General features: G+C 41.4%; 1 protein-coding gene across 1 annotated transcript; it reads right to left on the bottom strand.

The window, feature by feature from the left end:
• Positions 1-3086: 3086 nt before the first annotated feature.
• Positions 3087-15460, bottom strand: eva1ba (eva-1 homolog Ba (C. elegans)). Its single transcript, XM_034112852.1, has 4 exons — positions 15198-15460; positions 5884-6043; positions 4331-4424; positions 3087-4225 (listed from the first exon to the last, which is right to left on the bottom strand). Exons 3-4 carry the CDS (start codon positions 4395-4397, stop codon positions 3801-3803), a joined length of 492 nt encoding a protein of 163 aa, XP_033968743.1. The 5' UTR covers positions 4398-4424; positions 5884-6043; positions 15198-15460; the 3' UTR covers positions 3087-3800.
• Between the last annotated feature and the right edge of the window lie 550 nt (positions 15461-16010).

The raw sequence follows: 16010 nt of genomic DNA, 5'->3' as shown, positions 1-16010 counted from the left end.
CAGTCTAAGATAGGATGCCTCTAATTACATGTGTGCCATGATTACATCCTGTCAAATGAAAACCATACTCTATAGAAAATATTCAATCGCGGGTCGAGTAAAACATAATTTGGGTCCTATTATTTTGGAGTAGACGCCATTCACAAGAGGTTTATACAAACTACAGAGCCACCTCAAAGAGTCCACACCATCAACGCCACTGATTTCTGAAACACTGTGACCACATCAGGGTATTTTCCAAGACCAAGCGTTCAGTGTGGGCGACATCTGAAAAAAGATTTGTATTTTGAGGACGACTCGAGCGGAAGTCCTCGGCCTGCCCCCAACTTAAACCAAGAGCTTCCTCCAAGCAAAGCTACACCAGCCTCATTAGGACGTAAGACTGATGTTTCTGGCTTTGGTTTGGCTAGCAAAAATACATCTGGACACATGCATGCCATACACTGTCTATTTTGTATATTTTCCCTTTTGTATAGCTTTATTGACATGCCAAGAATTCATACTTTCACAACTTCCAGATCTCCAAGCCACCAATGATTGACTTGTTCCAATGTCTAATACAAACACTCACACAGTGTGGGCAATTAATCAATGTTCTGTAGGTCTATATTGGCAGCCAAACAATTTTCCATCAGCCAACTCACAAGAAACAGATTTATTATGTGAATGCAGAGTTGATATTGGCCTCCTCAGCTCTGACCCCATTAGAAGTCAGAACAGCAGGGTTTTGGGAGTGAAGATAATGCTTTACCCACAATACTACATAAGATACAGAGCTTTGTACTAGTATGTGGACTCTATGTGTAGGCCTTTCCCCTGCAAGAGACAACAAATAGAATAGCACGGCACCTGGTTCCTGAGTGGAAATTATGAAAAAGTGCAACTCCAATCTAGGAGTTTACAATCTGAAAAACTAAAATTGGTTTTGCTATTAAATGTTAGCAGTATTAAGTAGCAGCAGCAGATCCACATCAGTACAATGAGGAGATCATTGCAATGTAACAGTAGAAGAAAGTTGTCCCATAAAAATAGCTTAAAAAATGTATCTACCTGAGACAAATGTGAAAAAGATAAAAGCCATGCTGTGTTTCTCATTCTCAACCATTACAATATAATTGGATCATTATGTAAATAAGCTGTGTGCAATATGTTTGCAAACCAGAAGCCAACTTGTAAGCCAGAAGTACCACTGCAAAACAATGGCAACATCATAAAAGGAAACATGCCACAAAACCAATTAAGCCCCTATAAAAAGAATCAAAGCATCACAAATGCACATGCCAAACAACCAAGAGGAAAAATGAACTCATACTGAAGAAATTCAGTTATTGGCAATTACGACCAATCCAAACACACGTAGCATAGTTATCAACAGCATACTGTACGAGTAAAACATGGAAGCCAGCATATTTAAAAACAGCACATTTCAGCAGCATTAAAGAAGACATTATCACCCAGCATACACAACATCACGAGTGCACATTCAGTTATAGCAACACAAAAAGCACAAGAGTGAATGTAAGCAGCCAGCAGACTCCAAGACATGCAAAAACAACAGCAGAGACAAGAGGGAGACAATTAAGCAGTGATTTGAGCTAAATGCTAATGCTGTTCAAGCTCAAACCCTAACAATGCCAGTACAGTAGGCTACAGCACAGCTGAGGCGGATGGGAATGACAGTAGTTTTGCAGGTAGGCTATTTGGTTGCAAATCTAGTTTTTTTTAAAGTCTAAAGTTTAAATTTCATAAAAGGTCAGGCTGCTTTGGGAAACATGAATACCCATTAAATTGACCAATAGCCTACCTGTCCACAAATGTCACACTCATCCTGCTGGTGACACTGAATACAAAATAAGGGGTTTACCAAAGATATTTTTGATATCTTCAATGTCTGGGATCCATTAATTAATGCCTGACACAAATTATTTGCCAATCTACCCAAAGGTTGTTCAAATATTTCACTCCAAATCAAAACTGTAGCTAGAACCAGAGCACAAGTTATGGGTTCATTACAACTATGAAGATGCATCCCTTTGGGAACCAGGAATGTCTGAGCTGTTCAGATGAAAATGCTCACTGGATAAGTGAAGAATTTGACCTGCTGGTGGAGGCACTAGATAAAAAGTCAGGGAGTCAAGCAAGTGGAAAAGAAAGACATGTATTATCTGGGATTCTTGAAAGGGCTATCTGTATCAAATGCCATGGCAATTCAGCAGATTTTACTCAAACATGTCAACCTCATGTTGGTCAGGGGATCACCAACATCTGTAGGATTAAGCATTTACGGAACATGAATGTCTGTAAATTACATTAAATGCATGGCAGCCCATCCAATTTGTTGACATATCAGTCATGGAAGTGGTGGATTGACCAATGTACAGCCTCATTGCCAGTGTCATAAAAAGCATTGCCAAGCACATCATCAGGAACATAACAAGGCATCCTTCACCGTACAAGTAGCAGCACCTACCTTGGTGAGGCTGCGGTCACAATATCAACATGAAAACTCAAGACGTGTGTGGAGGACGGACAGCAGCCATGGTCGACGAAGACGGGGGGATAAGCGACGCATTTCCGAATATTTAATCGATAAAACCGCCCTGAAGTAACTTGCAACATGGTTGGACTTTACGTGATAAGTGTGTCAGGTGCAATAGTAAAAGCAGCAAACAGGTGTCCCAGGTGTTGACAGGTTAAATCGCCCGCCTTTACACTAAGGGTGCGCTTGATATATGCTACGGTACAGCCCTGTTGTCTTCCTGAACTAGCTTTCAGACTAACCTCAAATATCAAGATGTTTTTTTTATTTTCCTAGTATCTCATTCTCTCTGTTATCAGGATATCTTCCTTTTACAATCATAATGTCTGAATCGACTAGAGCCTTGTAAACACATTGACTGTCCTCTTGAAGCTCTTACAAATTAAACACTAGGCAGAAAAAACAAATTACAAAAAATGACCTTTCCATTATTCTTATTAGCAAATGTTCTCTCTCTCTTTATCTTGATTATAAATCAATGGCCTAAAGGTACAAAGAAAATGAGCTCTGTTAATATCTGAGCAGTATGAAGAGAAACAACAGCAAATGATTTAAGCGTAATACTTTAATTCTGTCATTTCCTTTGGTGGAATCATCCCTGAAAACACAGACATGGATTTAATGAACTCATAAATTATAGACTCCAAATGTAATTGTCTTGACATTTTGCTGTGTATTCTGAACCCCCCCAAATTGATTCATATGTGCTTTTTTAAACAATTTAATTTCCTTACACAGACACCGAGAGTATTTTCTATGTCCCACAAACTCACCCGTCTAGAGGACAACTGTCCTGACTGCAATTAAAAAAACATCTTCATAGCAAATTACAGTACATACATTGTCCTTATATGCATCCATGTTCCACTTATAACATACATAATCCTATACTTGTGTGCATTTTTGTCATTAAGCGCCATACATTTGAATAGACTGACTACTTCAAGTGTCATTCAGCTCCCACATTCACACTACATATTTTCCATATGGAATGATCAGTCCTTAAGACACCTGTTGGTTAAAACGTCATGTAGTCAGTTGAAAATAACATTGCTACATGGGAAGTGCAATATCACATAGTTCATCTCTGTCAAAGCTGAGTATTGTCCTATCAAAAAGTCACATCACTGTTGTCCTGTTTCCATGACGTGGCATTGTATCCAACACAAGTCTCACAGGCTTCAGGGACATCGGGCCCACCCAAAGGTCTCTGCCTGTCCTTCACAGAGCTCCCAGTGTTTCTCTTGAAGCCTCATGTATCTTAGTAGTAATGCACTCTGCCAATAGTCCCTGTTCCTGACCCCAGGATATCAGGCTGGCCGTTCCTCCAGATCTCACGTATGATGCGCTCCCTCTCCTCCAGACGCTGTGCCCGCTCCAGCTCCTCAGCCGAAGTAAACACGTTCACACTCAGTGTCCCGTTTGATTGCCCGATATGATTACCAACAGGGATTTCTGTGCTTGGCAAAGGGATGGGTGCCTCTACGTCGTCCCCATCTTCATCTTCATCGTCCTCGCTCTCTTCGTCCTCCTCACTGATGTCCTTTAAGGGTTTTTTCTCAGGCGTTGAGGTGGCGATGTTGGTCCGGGGCTTGCAGGAGATGCGGATGACCAGAAGGCAGAGCGTCAGCACCAGGCCGAAACACACTCCAAGCACAAAGTAAAGGCCGAAGCTCTCTGGGTTTGCTAAAGAAAGGAGATCAAATAGAGTCAAATGTTGTTACTTAATTTATTTTTGTTAGAGATCACTAACAGAGAGTATTATTGTGTGGCTGCTGCAGTGTGACTTACCTTTTATGTGAGCATATGCAGCTATGCTGTTGCTCAGGAGGTCCATTTCTTTTTTCTTCACATCCATGGTGATCTTTAGTAGATTTTTTCACACCTGAAAAACAAAAAAATTCAATGACACATCTGACGTTGGCGTACAATGCAACTCAGCACCATAGCAATGCTTTTTCAGGTGCCGAAAGTCTTTGAACTATTTCCCAAGCTTCCTTCCTCCAGTGTCACATTCTCTGCAGCGCCTGGATGTCAAACCCACTGACCACGGTACTTCTTCATATGCCTTCGGTGGGTTGGATGAGGCCTCCAAGTGTCAAACAAAAGCTCCTCTGTGTCTTTCTAAATACTGGCTTCATCTGGGATCATCATAACGCGTTTGGCACATGGCACTCTGCCTCTGCTGTTCTCTCTGAACCATGACAGCCCTCTATAAAAGAGGTCAAAAGTCAATTTTTCAAGTAGCCACAAAGGACTCCTTCCTGCCTGATGGGACTCCCAGATCAATTTGTGCAGCCCCGAGGGAAAGAGCAGTTTGTTGTTAAATTGATGTGTTTTGTTTGGACTTTGTGTCCCTGACATTTAAGCTATCTGTCCTCCTGGCTTCCTGTCAGTCTGAGGAGCTCTATTGTGGGTTTTTTAACCGTTCCCGTGTGCGGCCGTGACTTTTTACACTCCCAAGGAAGTCTTTCTTGAAGTAAAACCTTTGGAGCCGTGCACCACATGAGGTATAAGAACAGTTCAAGTTCTTTCTCCTTCTCAATCTGTTTTCTGTTTTCAGCAATTATATACATCCTCTGTGTCACCTTGAATCTACCTCTTCACTCAGTAGCTTTGTTTTTCATCTGACAAAACACATTTATTTCATATGCCTGCATTGAATACCAAATTTCCTCTGCTAACCTTCCTCGACTCCCCTCCTCCTCCACCCTGCTGCCCTTTCCTGCTAACTCTGGTGTTTCTCCTGTGCTTTGCCATTCTGTGAACATTTTCCATTTCCATGTCTTGATGACATCACAGTGTTGCACCATGAAACACGAGTGTTGATGGCAACAGAGGAAAGGCCAGTTAAAAATAAAAGGAGGTGCCCTTTAAGCTTCCAGCTTAATGTTAGCGCTTTTCCCGTCTAACATGTGCTTTGTGTTTTGCCTGGCTGGAAGAAAAAAATCAGTTCATCTGAAATTATGATGAACTCTGAAGCCGCACCACTCTTACGTGTGCACACTTCTCTTAAGTCAAGCCACATGTCAAAATGCCTTCACACAGATCATGTGGATGTCCTCAAATTGCACAATCCACATGTTTGTGTTCGAATGTATCTCCAAGTTCACCCACTAATAACCTCAGTGCCGGATTTATATCAATAGCTGAATACCTCAATGATTGATTCTGCATTTGTGCTTATTTGTTCATTTAGAATTAGTAAAATGCAATCATAAAACCACACACATGTAAACCATATGGCATGTGGCTCACTAATGAACTTTAAAACACAGCACACATTTTTCTGTAAAAGCACAAGTAAACAGAAAGTGGAGTGTGGATAAAATGTAAAAACTTACCACAAAATGAAACTTTGAAGCACGTCCTCAATCCCAGCTCATAGTGTAATGAGAAGTTGGAGAATGGCTGCAAAATGATCTCTCTCTTTCTCTTTCGCTGTGCTGTTGGATCGGGGCCTGTGATCTTTGGTCCTCAGGCTAAACCGTTCATTTGGCCACCCTGAGACAAGAGCAAACACACACATAGACGGACGTCAAGCCACATTAGATCCAAACTCAGGGGGGCGTCTGCAATGCAAACACTGACAGGCCTATTGCAGGATACACGGTCCAGCAAGAGACTAGAGGCAGGCTTTTCAGTTTTCACTGCTTCAACTGTCTTGAGCCCGTACGGGTTCAAATGCAAATACCACAAAAAACACAGGAATGTACGTTCCCTGGCCACTTTATTAGAAACACCTATTCAGTTTAATGGAATATAATAGAACAGATCTGATACATACTCTACATTGAGGATGATTTAAATGGTGCTTTCAAGGAGCTGCTTATTCAACCTTATTTAATTTTAATTAATGAGGTAGTAGTTGGTTTTACCCTTTTTGCCTCAATATCTTGAAAAAAAACAGTATAAAATAAGTACCTTAACTTTTTATCTTAATTTTTCTCCAAAGTATTCTTTATACCACGCATCTGTGTTTAAATACATGTTGTACTTCAAATCAGATTAGCCGAAAGTAATGTGTACACTATTTGCCTTTTTGGAGACATTTTATTTTTGTTTGGTTTTTTATGTTCTGAATGTGCTCCATATCTCAGCATGGTCCTGAGCCATATGAATAAATACAAAAGAAAGCAGAATCTGAAATTTCCGCGTTACGCCAATGTTCCTCCACGTCTCTAGCAGCCCAGAGCAAAACACATTGGCAGAAATCCTACAACACGAGCCCAAGAATCACTTTCCTTTTCTCAATAAAAAGCCTATAATGTGTGGGGGGTTAGTGCTTTACATGCCAGGTGGGGGATCGGGGGCTCTGAAAAATGCTGTGCTGTGAAGTTTTCTAACTTGTAGCCGTGAAAAAGCTCCTCTGCCAGCTGTAGTTGGTTTAACAGAGCCCGTGCTTTCCAGGGCAGATTTGGATCTTGCTGACTCTTGGCTGATGCTATGTACACTACAGAGCGCCTGACCTACAGCGCTCGGGGCTAAGTGACAGAGCTGTCACTATGGTAACAAGTGTTCCAGGCCACCCCCTCGGTCCCCACGGGAGCCAGACGATGGTGCCTTTGTTTCTGCAGTGCACGGCAGGGATGGACCTATGTGATGTCTTCCTGTCGAGCTTCCTTCCTTTTCTTTTCAATTATGAATCATCTCCTCGCTCCCGCTGAGCCGAATCCCTCCCCACTAATGGAATCTATACATCATTATCCAAGCAGAGCAGGAGAACCTGGGCTTTCAATGAGATATTTAGTTTTTGTCTCAAGGGTAATTAAGTGAACGGCTCGAATGACTCGAATGACTACAGCCATTCCTCAAGCCAAGGTCAAAGCCAGCGATTGGACACCTTCAGTACAGTAACCGGCCTCTTCTCGCACAGGAATGCAGCAAACCTGAGCTTCATCAGCTCTCGGCGTCTGTTACTGGTGGTTCATGACAACTGGAGACCTGTTTAAAGCCTATCTAAACACTAATTATCCTTCCCTGTTGTTTTGTTGTGTTTTTGTTTTACCTAAGAAGGAAATTATTACCAGACCTTCCCCTCCCCAGCCATGTACTATCCCATGACTCAACCTTAAGTCATTTTCTCCAAGTGACCCAGTTTGCTTTTCTTTTGCAGATGTTGCCTTACCTAACAGCCTTAAAAATGAAATTTTAGTTATTACAAAAAGAAGTCATGCATTTGCAATTTGTTCAATCATTTGGAACATCATGTTTTACTTCAATCTGAATTGCAATATTAGCTGCCTGGTAGGTATTATAAATAAAGCAACAGTCCTCAAATGATAGTTCCTGACATAATCACATATTGACAATAACAAAAAAAGCCCACTCCAAATTACAAATAGTACTTCCATTTGGTATAGGACCATCGCTTTGGCAAAATAAACAAACAAAAACGGCTTCTCACTTCCCTTCTCACTTTTTAGGGAGTGCTGGCTGGTGGGAGTATTCACGCCAACTGCTCTGTCATAGAAGTGAGAAATGTCAAGAATAAAAACAACATATGGTGTTGTTGTGTCGCCAACCTGCATTAGATTTAGTTTTTTCAAAAATAAATTCAAGGCAATTGTGTTAGTACTCATCATTTATATACTTTAAGACACACTTTCCTTGAGCCATTCATTATTTTGTTCCAAATAATGCTCATATATCTTGTCTAGCCTAAACACTTCAAATGATCTAGCCAACCAGCATGTGTCTTTGTGCCATGTCTTCGCGCCTGTGAGGTTAATGTTTAGTCTTATTTTTTGTCCCTTTTAGCTTATCATTTGTCTTTCCTGGCCTCATATCCTGAGGTCAAACACTGAGGCGTCCCCTTCCTGAGTCCCTTGCACGCTGCTGACTATTCATTATTCACTTGACCAATCCTGACCTGCCTCAAACTGTGCAAGAAACCATATTTTCATCTCATATTAAATCAAAACAAGTATAATCCCAGTAACAAGTTATTATTGTTAGCTCAGTTTAGTCCCCCTGAAAACTCTGTCAGTCAGGGATGAGTTGTTTATGTATGGTCCCAGCTGAAAGTGTGGAAGCCAGCATAAACACATCATGGCGTGGTGTGGTGGCCGCAGAAGAGGTTAAACACTATTCCTGACTGACTGACCATTGTTTGCTTTGGTTTGGATTGAGGAGCTGAGTGGAAAAAACCCATCATGGAGTGGGATATTTTTGTTGTCATCCACTTGGAGATAGACCACAATGGCCCTTCCTTCCCACAGGGTGTGTCCCTTTCCGCAGAGACAACATCCAGGTCAAAGCCCTCTTTACGCATGTCCAGTGTCTAAATTAAGAAATTGTGACAGGGCTGTAAACAACTGACTGATTCCTCATCTGCCTCCATACAGGGGCAGAGCTCCAAAGCAAACGCACTTTTCCCTAGATACTTCACCAGTAATACTTGTTTCATAAACCATCCAACCGCAATACTTCTCTTCCACAATGAAGAAATCAAAGGCATAATCCTTCAGTGGAATTTAGGCAGGGAGTCATGCCACATTTGATTTAGACACAGAAGATGAAAAGTTCAGTTTACACAAGGGAGAGAGTGAGTGTTTTTTCCTCATTGTAATGACACACGTCGAACCGCAGAGGGAACAAAATATTTTTAATACCTAGAATTTCAGAGCGACCGCAACAATTCCTGGCCCAACGAATGGTCTTTCTGTGATCCGCCTGGGACGAAGCTTTACAGAATGTAATCACATTTCATTGTTTTTAAATGTAAGTCCACACACAGACTATATCTGGTGAGGGGTTAGAGTTATGGCACACACTAACACAGTGTATTTGGTCTTGATTATGTTCATTACAACGTTCCAGCTTTGATTCTGTGGCTGCTACTGAAAAAGACATCAGGACTTAACGACGCATAGCATCAAACAAGCCTATCCGGGTAATTTACACTCAGCTTGCGAAACACATTCTGAAACTTTGCGTGTTTCCCTTAAATAAATATACTGAATCAAAGCTCGGCCTTGGCTCAGTTTTTCTCACATTGAAGATGAAATTCTTTCACTAGCTGACGTAAAGGTTAACAGCAACCTTCGACCTGCCAAAGAGTCTGAAACTTCATCACAATGGTATCCACTGGATGTCTCTACAAACGATTTATCACACACACCTGTAATCAAGCCAGAGAACGGTCTCCAAGTACTAAAACATAATCGAAACTCAAGCTCTGCCTCAAACCAGCAGCGGTGCTTTACTTTCCACTCAGTAAACAGAAACATTGTCCAAACAAACCAAGATCTCTATCCAAAGCGTCTGTGAAAGCATTCATGAAGGTCCACAGGATAAAGGTGATTTCTTGTGGAAGCAGCAGCGAGTTTTCTTCACATCTAAGAAGGTTGCAGGAGGCATTTCTGGAGAAAGTAAGAGCATAACTTCCCAGTTCCTCTTGACATGAAGATCTTGGGTTTCAAGCTGTGCTAAGCATTAGAGCTGCTTCCTCCTTGTCAAGGCCTGCCAGAGTGTCTGAGAGGAAAACTCTTGCATTTGGAAACAGGACAGGCATGTGGTGGCCTTCAGGACAGAGACGTGGAGCACCAGGTCAGGTTGACCTCTGTGGTTCTGAGTTTGCAAATACCTACAAGTTTGTTTTATTCTGTATAAAGAGTTGCTACACTCAAAGATGGGATGAGAAGCAGAAGACGAAAACGCCGAGCAGGTTTCTGCCAAATAGTGTCCAGATCTTGCTGTGCATTTCATTTGCAGATGTTTGAAGAAGACCCTGTGTGTTCAAATGCTTGCCTGTTCCTTTCTTGACATTGTAAACAGCCTTTGAAACCAAAGTCCTCACTTGCTTATTGTGGAGCTTTCGACCAAATCACACTTTGCTCATCGTTGTGGAACAAGGGAACTTTCACTAATGAAGACAAGCATGGAAAAAGCAAACAATTGTGAACTGCTGTTTCCTAAGTGAACAATGTACTTCCAGTCTCGACTGTCAAGCAGACAACAGAAATAAAGAAGACCTTTGTCTACATCTGCTGCTGATGAACACATTCTGTAGGCAATACAAATCCAAGAAACAAACACATTTAAAATCATATTTAACCTTAATCTGAACTACAATGTGCTGCCAGCTGCAGAGAGAAAAGCTCTAGCATGCAAAGCTGTGTGGGTCTTAAACCTGTTGTTTGTGCAGCATTCAAACTTGTACATGTTACAATCCATTATACGAGTTGATCTTATGCAAACGTCTTGAATATGGTTTAGTGTTTGATATAAAGCTGAAAGAAAGCTTTGTTTAGTCATGGGTTGTTGTTTCCAGCTTAAGGCATGGACTTTATTTGACATGGACTCAATGAACAACAGCTTTGCATTCAAGGACAAAAAATGTTTTCCTGGAGTAAACACAGAATTGAATCAGTCAGGCATTGTCGGCACGTTATTATTTGACTTTATAATCTAAACTTTTAAACAAGGGTAGGGCTGTAAATCCAACATGCCTCAGTATGCCAATGTGACGCCAGTCTGGCTCAGTAGTTACTGCAACCCTTGGCCCAATGAATCCCTGTGTATCCTTATGTCATAAAAAGTGAACCACAGTGCACTGCTCGTCCAGTGAAGAACATATTTTGTGGGCTATGGCAGGTAATGGAAGGTAATGGAGATATGGGACTGAACTGGGGGTTAGGGCAAGTGGTTAATAGCACACAGATGTGTTCCTGATGTGAGGTTGAGTCTGCATGCTTTACTATGTAAATCAAGAGGAGATATCTCCCATGTACCATCTTCCTACGGTCATTATCGCACTACCAATCAAGCAAATCAAGCAGTGCTCATGGCAGTAGGAAGCCACATTGGGACCACAGCTGAGTGTGTGTTGGCCAACAGGGTTTATTTGTGTGTGACTGTGTATTGGTAGTCCCTGGTTGCCTGTGTATGTTCCTGCAGGTTGAAATGGATTCATATGAACATTCCTCCATGATTCTCTAAAGCGCAGTAGGCTTTAGATCATCTTAAACTCAGAGCTCCAAAAATAGAGCCATGATCTCACCCTTTTCATTGATCTGGGCCACCATCCAGCAGCACGCCAACGCCACATACTGTATCAATTACATGGACCCTACGGATTACTCTGTGACACAAAACACGTGTTTGCCCTTTGTATGATTGGGTCCGAAGCATTTTCTCTGCACAACTCATGAATGTGGTGAGGCTCCACGAGATTTAAGAGGTTCAGAATTGTTGTTGTGACATGAACAACGTTGTGTAGTGAAAGGGAAGGCTGGTGCCTGTTTTCAGCTATTTAAAAGGCCTGTATGACTTCTACAGACTTATATTAGCAACCAGTAGTAATTACAAAAACATCAACACTATTGTCATCTGTCGTGGTTTTTCCTTGAATTACAGTGGCATCCTATTTTTACGATAGGGTTGAGTAAACGCGCCCTTCAGGCCAGATCCTGAAGGAAATGTTAGCTGAAAAGTTCCTCATCACATGGGAAGATGATATAGCAATAAACAAACGCTTTGTGAATGGTTTATTGTGACTAAAGAATGAAATGTCATGTGAGGGTTGTCGATTTAATACAGCATGAAGTCTGGGACTAACCTAATTGTGGTTCAACTCTCTTTGGGTTATCATTAAATAAACGACAATGCACCATATATAAGTTATGGTTGTAGTAGAATAGATCTAGTCTGAATGATCTTGTTCAACCAAATACTCACATATAATTCAAACAGAATCTTTGTTAGCTCAAGTGGATTTGTATGGGTAAGGGTTGAGTGTGTCTCTACATGTGTGTGCATGTGTGTACCCGAGAGAGGAGTGTAAGCTTGGGTAAACCCACTGGATTTAGCATGTCAAAAATCTGCCTGAGCCTAAACAGCAGAGGGTCTGGACCAGTGAAGCTCCTACTAGGAAGCAATAAGCCCTGAGCCCTGTAAGACATCAGTGGCTTTGCTAAACACAGTTTGTGAGACAAGTCATTCATCAAACTCCCTTTTCCCCATTGGTAGTGGTAATGGTAGTGAGATTAAGAGTTGCGGTAAGCAGAACATACGTTGTTGTCATTTGTATCTTTGTGTAGATTCATAACATTCCCCATCAACATTTTTACAATGAGTTTATGAAGAGGGTCAACCAAGAAAAGCCTTAAATATTGAAATGCTTTGCCGCCACATTAAGATAATGAAAGACATTGTGTTTCAAGCCAATTTATTTTTAAAGCAAAACAAGTATTCTCAGTTTTACACATTGTTTAATGCCTTTGGTGTTTTATAGGAATTAGAAACACATAACATTTCTTTTAAACTGGTTTACAAATACCAGTAACTACAAACAATAGTATACAGTGAGCAGTGGTAACAATTACATTTAAAGAGCCATGTGTTTGAATGGACCTCTCTGTTCTGGGAAAGAGTGCTTCAAAGAGATCAGCTGATGATAAGCTGATCTGGGTGAATGGCTGCATGTCATTGGCTAACTATGCGACACAAACTACATTTACACAGTACTTCAACTTCCCATACATACATTCCTAACAATGTGTTTATGTGATATTTGTTCCTATTGTTATTGTGCTAACTCATCTCCACTATGACAATATGACTGTCCTTGATCTCCAGTAGAAGCTGATCCGAGTCATGTTCAGTGGGACTTTTTGAACATTGGAAACATTTTCTGCCACGGCACTGGTTGCTGTAAGTTATCCACTGGGCTGAAGTTTTTGTATATGGTTGGGCTGAACTGTAAGTAATACAGCCATGAAGTGTTTCGGGGTAACATGAAATCATTACTTATTCTAATGTATGTATGTTACAGCTTTTCCATTTGCTCTGTTTGCACTAGCTTGCTGCACAATGCTACAAAGCAGAAGCTGGCCAAGTGAGCTCTTCTGTAGGTCCATGTCATTTTAATGTAATAATTTACATTGAAAATAACACTTGAATAAAGAAATGTTCCCCATTTTCTTGAAAGGAGTTTTGTTAATGACTTCTCACTGTGTTAAGCTGTCTCCCTTAGGTTGTTTTCGCTTGACTTATCTCCGCTTTGTGGAGTCTGAAACTTTCTGTATCTCGCCCTGCAAACAGATTGGTACCCTGGGAGTTTAGACACGCAGTTCAAATCAGAATCTGACCTCTGACCCCTGGATAAATAAAGTAATTTAACAACCATTCTCAGGACAGATAAGACAGGCCTGCTGATAAGTGAGTCAGTTGGGTTTTGTAAAGGAAGGAAAGGTTAGTCTGCTGGCATGAATAGCTCCAAGAGGTCACACAGAAGTCAACTCTTCCCAGCCTGGCCTTGAAGCATTCAAACTCATCCTATAGGGGTTATCTGATTGACTGGAGGAGGCACAGCTGAAGTGCTGCCAGCCCACTCAGATTGTGTCAATTAAAGGAGACCCCTGAGAGCAACCCAGCCCTCTCCAGCCACCACCCACCACCTCCCTCTTCCCTCACCTCGCTCTCCCCCTGATAAGACCTGCTGACCACAAACGTCCAGTGGAGAGAGAGAGAGCTATGGGAGCTAAGGCATATGGTCAACTGCTGTCCTGCATGAATGTTTCTATGAGTTCATGTATAAAAAATGGGGGAAACAGTTAAACAGAGCCAGTTGCAACATGAGAGCACTTTTCATGCCTCATTTTGGGATCCATGCAACTTCTTCCACCTCAGTTGTCTTTGATTACATGGCATCTGCTTCTTCAGGTATAAAAAAATGTATTCATTTCATTTCATTTCATTTCATTTCAAACCTTTATTTATCCAGGTGTATCCCATTGAGGTCATTGATCTCTTTTTCAAGGGAGACCTGCTCAAGTAGGTTCCACATGAAACATTAAAACATAAACAGAACAACAAAAGGACATCATACAGCATCATTACAGGGATTACAATTTACATAACTATCCACATGAACAGGTACCAACAGCTTCCGATTGAGTAGCATCCAACCGAGCTTTAAAAACATTTAGTGGCACCAGATTGCTCAGTTTCCATTTCAATTGCAGACTATTCCAAGACAGTGGAGCTGCAATACAAAAAGCGACAGGATGTTTGCTTTTATTATAGCAAGGTGACAACTAATTAATCACCACAAGGTTAGCCGATAATGTGCAGCTGCACAGGAAAGCCATACCAGGATTATCCTGTCCAACCATAAGTGCTGCATCAGCTCCTCTTTGGCAGCGCTTCATACAAAACATGCTGAAAACAAACACATTTAGCAGGACCAAACTGTGATGCATTGACACTGCTTGGGTGGATGTGGTTATTTGGTTTAGTAATGGACTGATAATGAAAAAATAAATAGTAAAAAACTATAATAAGATGTGGTTATTACTTTAAAAGAAAGCCAATGTCATGGCTTCATCAAGTTGCATACTCTGCTGTTTCCAAAACTCATTAACTTTTCTGTCCTATTTAACCCTGTTTTGTAAAATGTAAACAATCAAAAGCAAGAAACTCATTTAATTTGATGTAAGCACTTACTAGAGCTGCTGCGATTGAAACCAGATATCTAAGTTTATAGCAACTGGAAGTTTTCCCAGACACACGCACCTCTAAAAAAAAGCCTGCCAAACTATAGTTTTAGCTCACATGAGATTCAGAGCATTAAAACGTTCAACTACAGAAAAGTTGTGCTTCACTGAGGTTTCTATGGAGCTGGTTATACACTGAAATAATCTGTCAAACTCACCGGTCTGTTATGACAAGGTCCCTCTGACACTGTTGAGTCCACACAGAAAGCTTCAGGCAAAATGCAAATCTCAGCCTTCTTTCCCTCCAAACTTTGAAAGAAACAAAAGCATTACAAGCAATCCTGAATCTTTCACTTTGTTCCTGCTGTGGTCAAGTCCTGAAGAGCGTGTGTGTGTCTGCCTGAGCCTGTGTGTACAGAGTCTGGGGAAGAGGTGGTAACTTCCTCTCAAAGTTGGAGACGGAGTGAATAACAGAGTTTTCTCTCTCCCCGCTCCAATCCACAAGAAGCAGGAAAAGCTGTCATACTATCCCCCCTTTCACATGGAAAAAAAGAAAACAGAGGAACAGCCTAAAAAGGGCAAGCTCGAGGAAAAGGGGAGGGAGGAGAGCAGTGGGGGGGGTGTGTGTGTGTGTGTGTGTGTGTGTGTGTGTGTGTGTGTGTGTGTGTGTGTGTGTGTGTGTGTGTGTGTGTGTGTGTGTGTGTGTGTGTGTGTGTGTGTGTGAGAGGAGCTTTCCCTCTGTTGTTAAGGAAACAGGCAGAGACCCACTCAAGGCAAATTAGCTCAGGGTTTCCATGCACAGTTCAGCGTGACAGAATTACAACAGCAAATACCGTTTGAATACATAGCTCATGTGTGTAGAGTGTGTTTTTTAAAGAGTTTTAAAAGAATAGTTTATAATTGTATGAATGCACTTACTCGCTTTCTAGCTGACACTGATGCTGAAGGATGTATGCTAAATATGAAGCTAGGGCCAGCAGTCGGTTTTTAAGATGAGCTACGCTAACTAGCTGCAGCCTTGTAACTCCATT

This window comes from Trematomus bernacchii, unplaced genomic scaffold, assembly GCF_902827165.1.
Source record: "Trematomus bernacchii unplaced genomic scaffold, fTreBer1.1, whole genome shotgun sequence".
Classification (NCBI taxonomy): Eukaryota; Metazoa; Chordata; class Actinopteri; order Perciformes; family Nototheniidae; genus Trematomus; species Trematomus bernacchii.
This window is presented reverse-complemented; position numbering and strand designations above follow the sequence as displayed.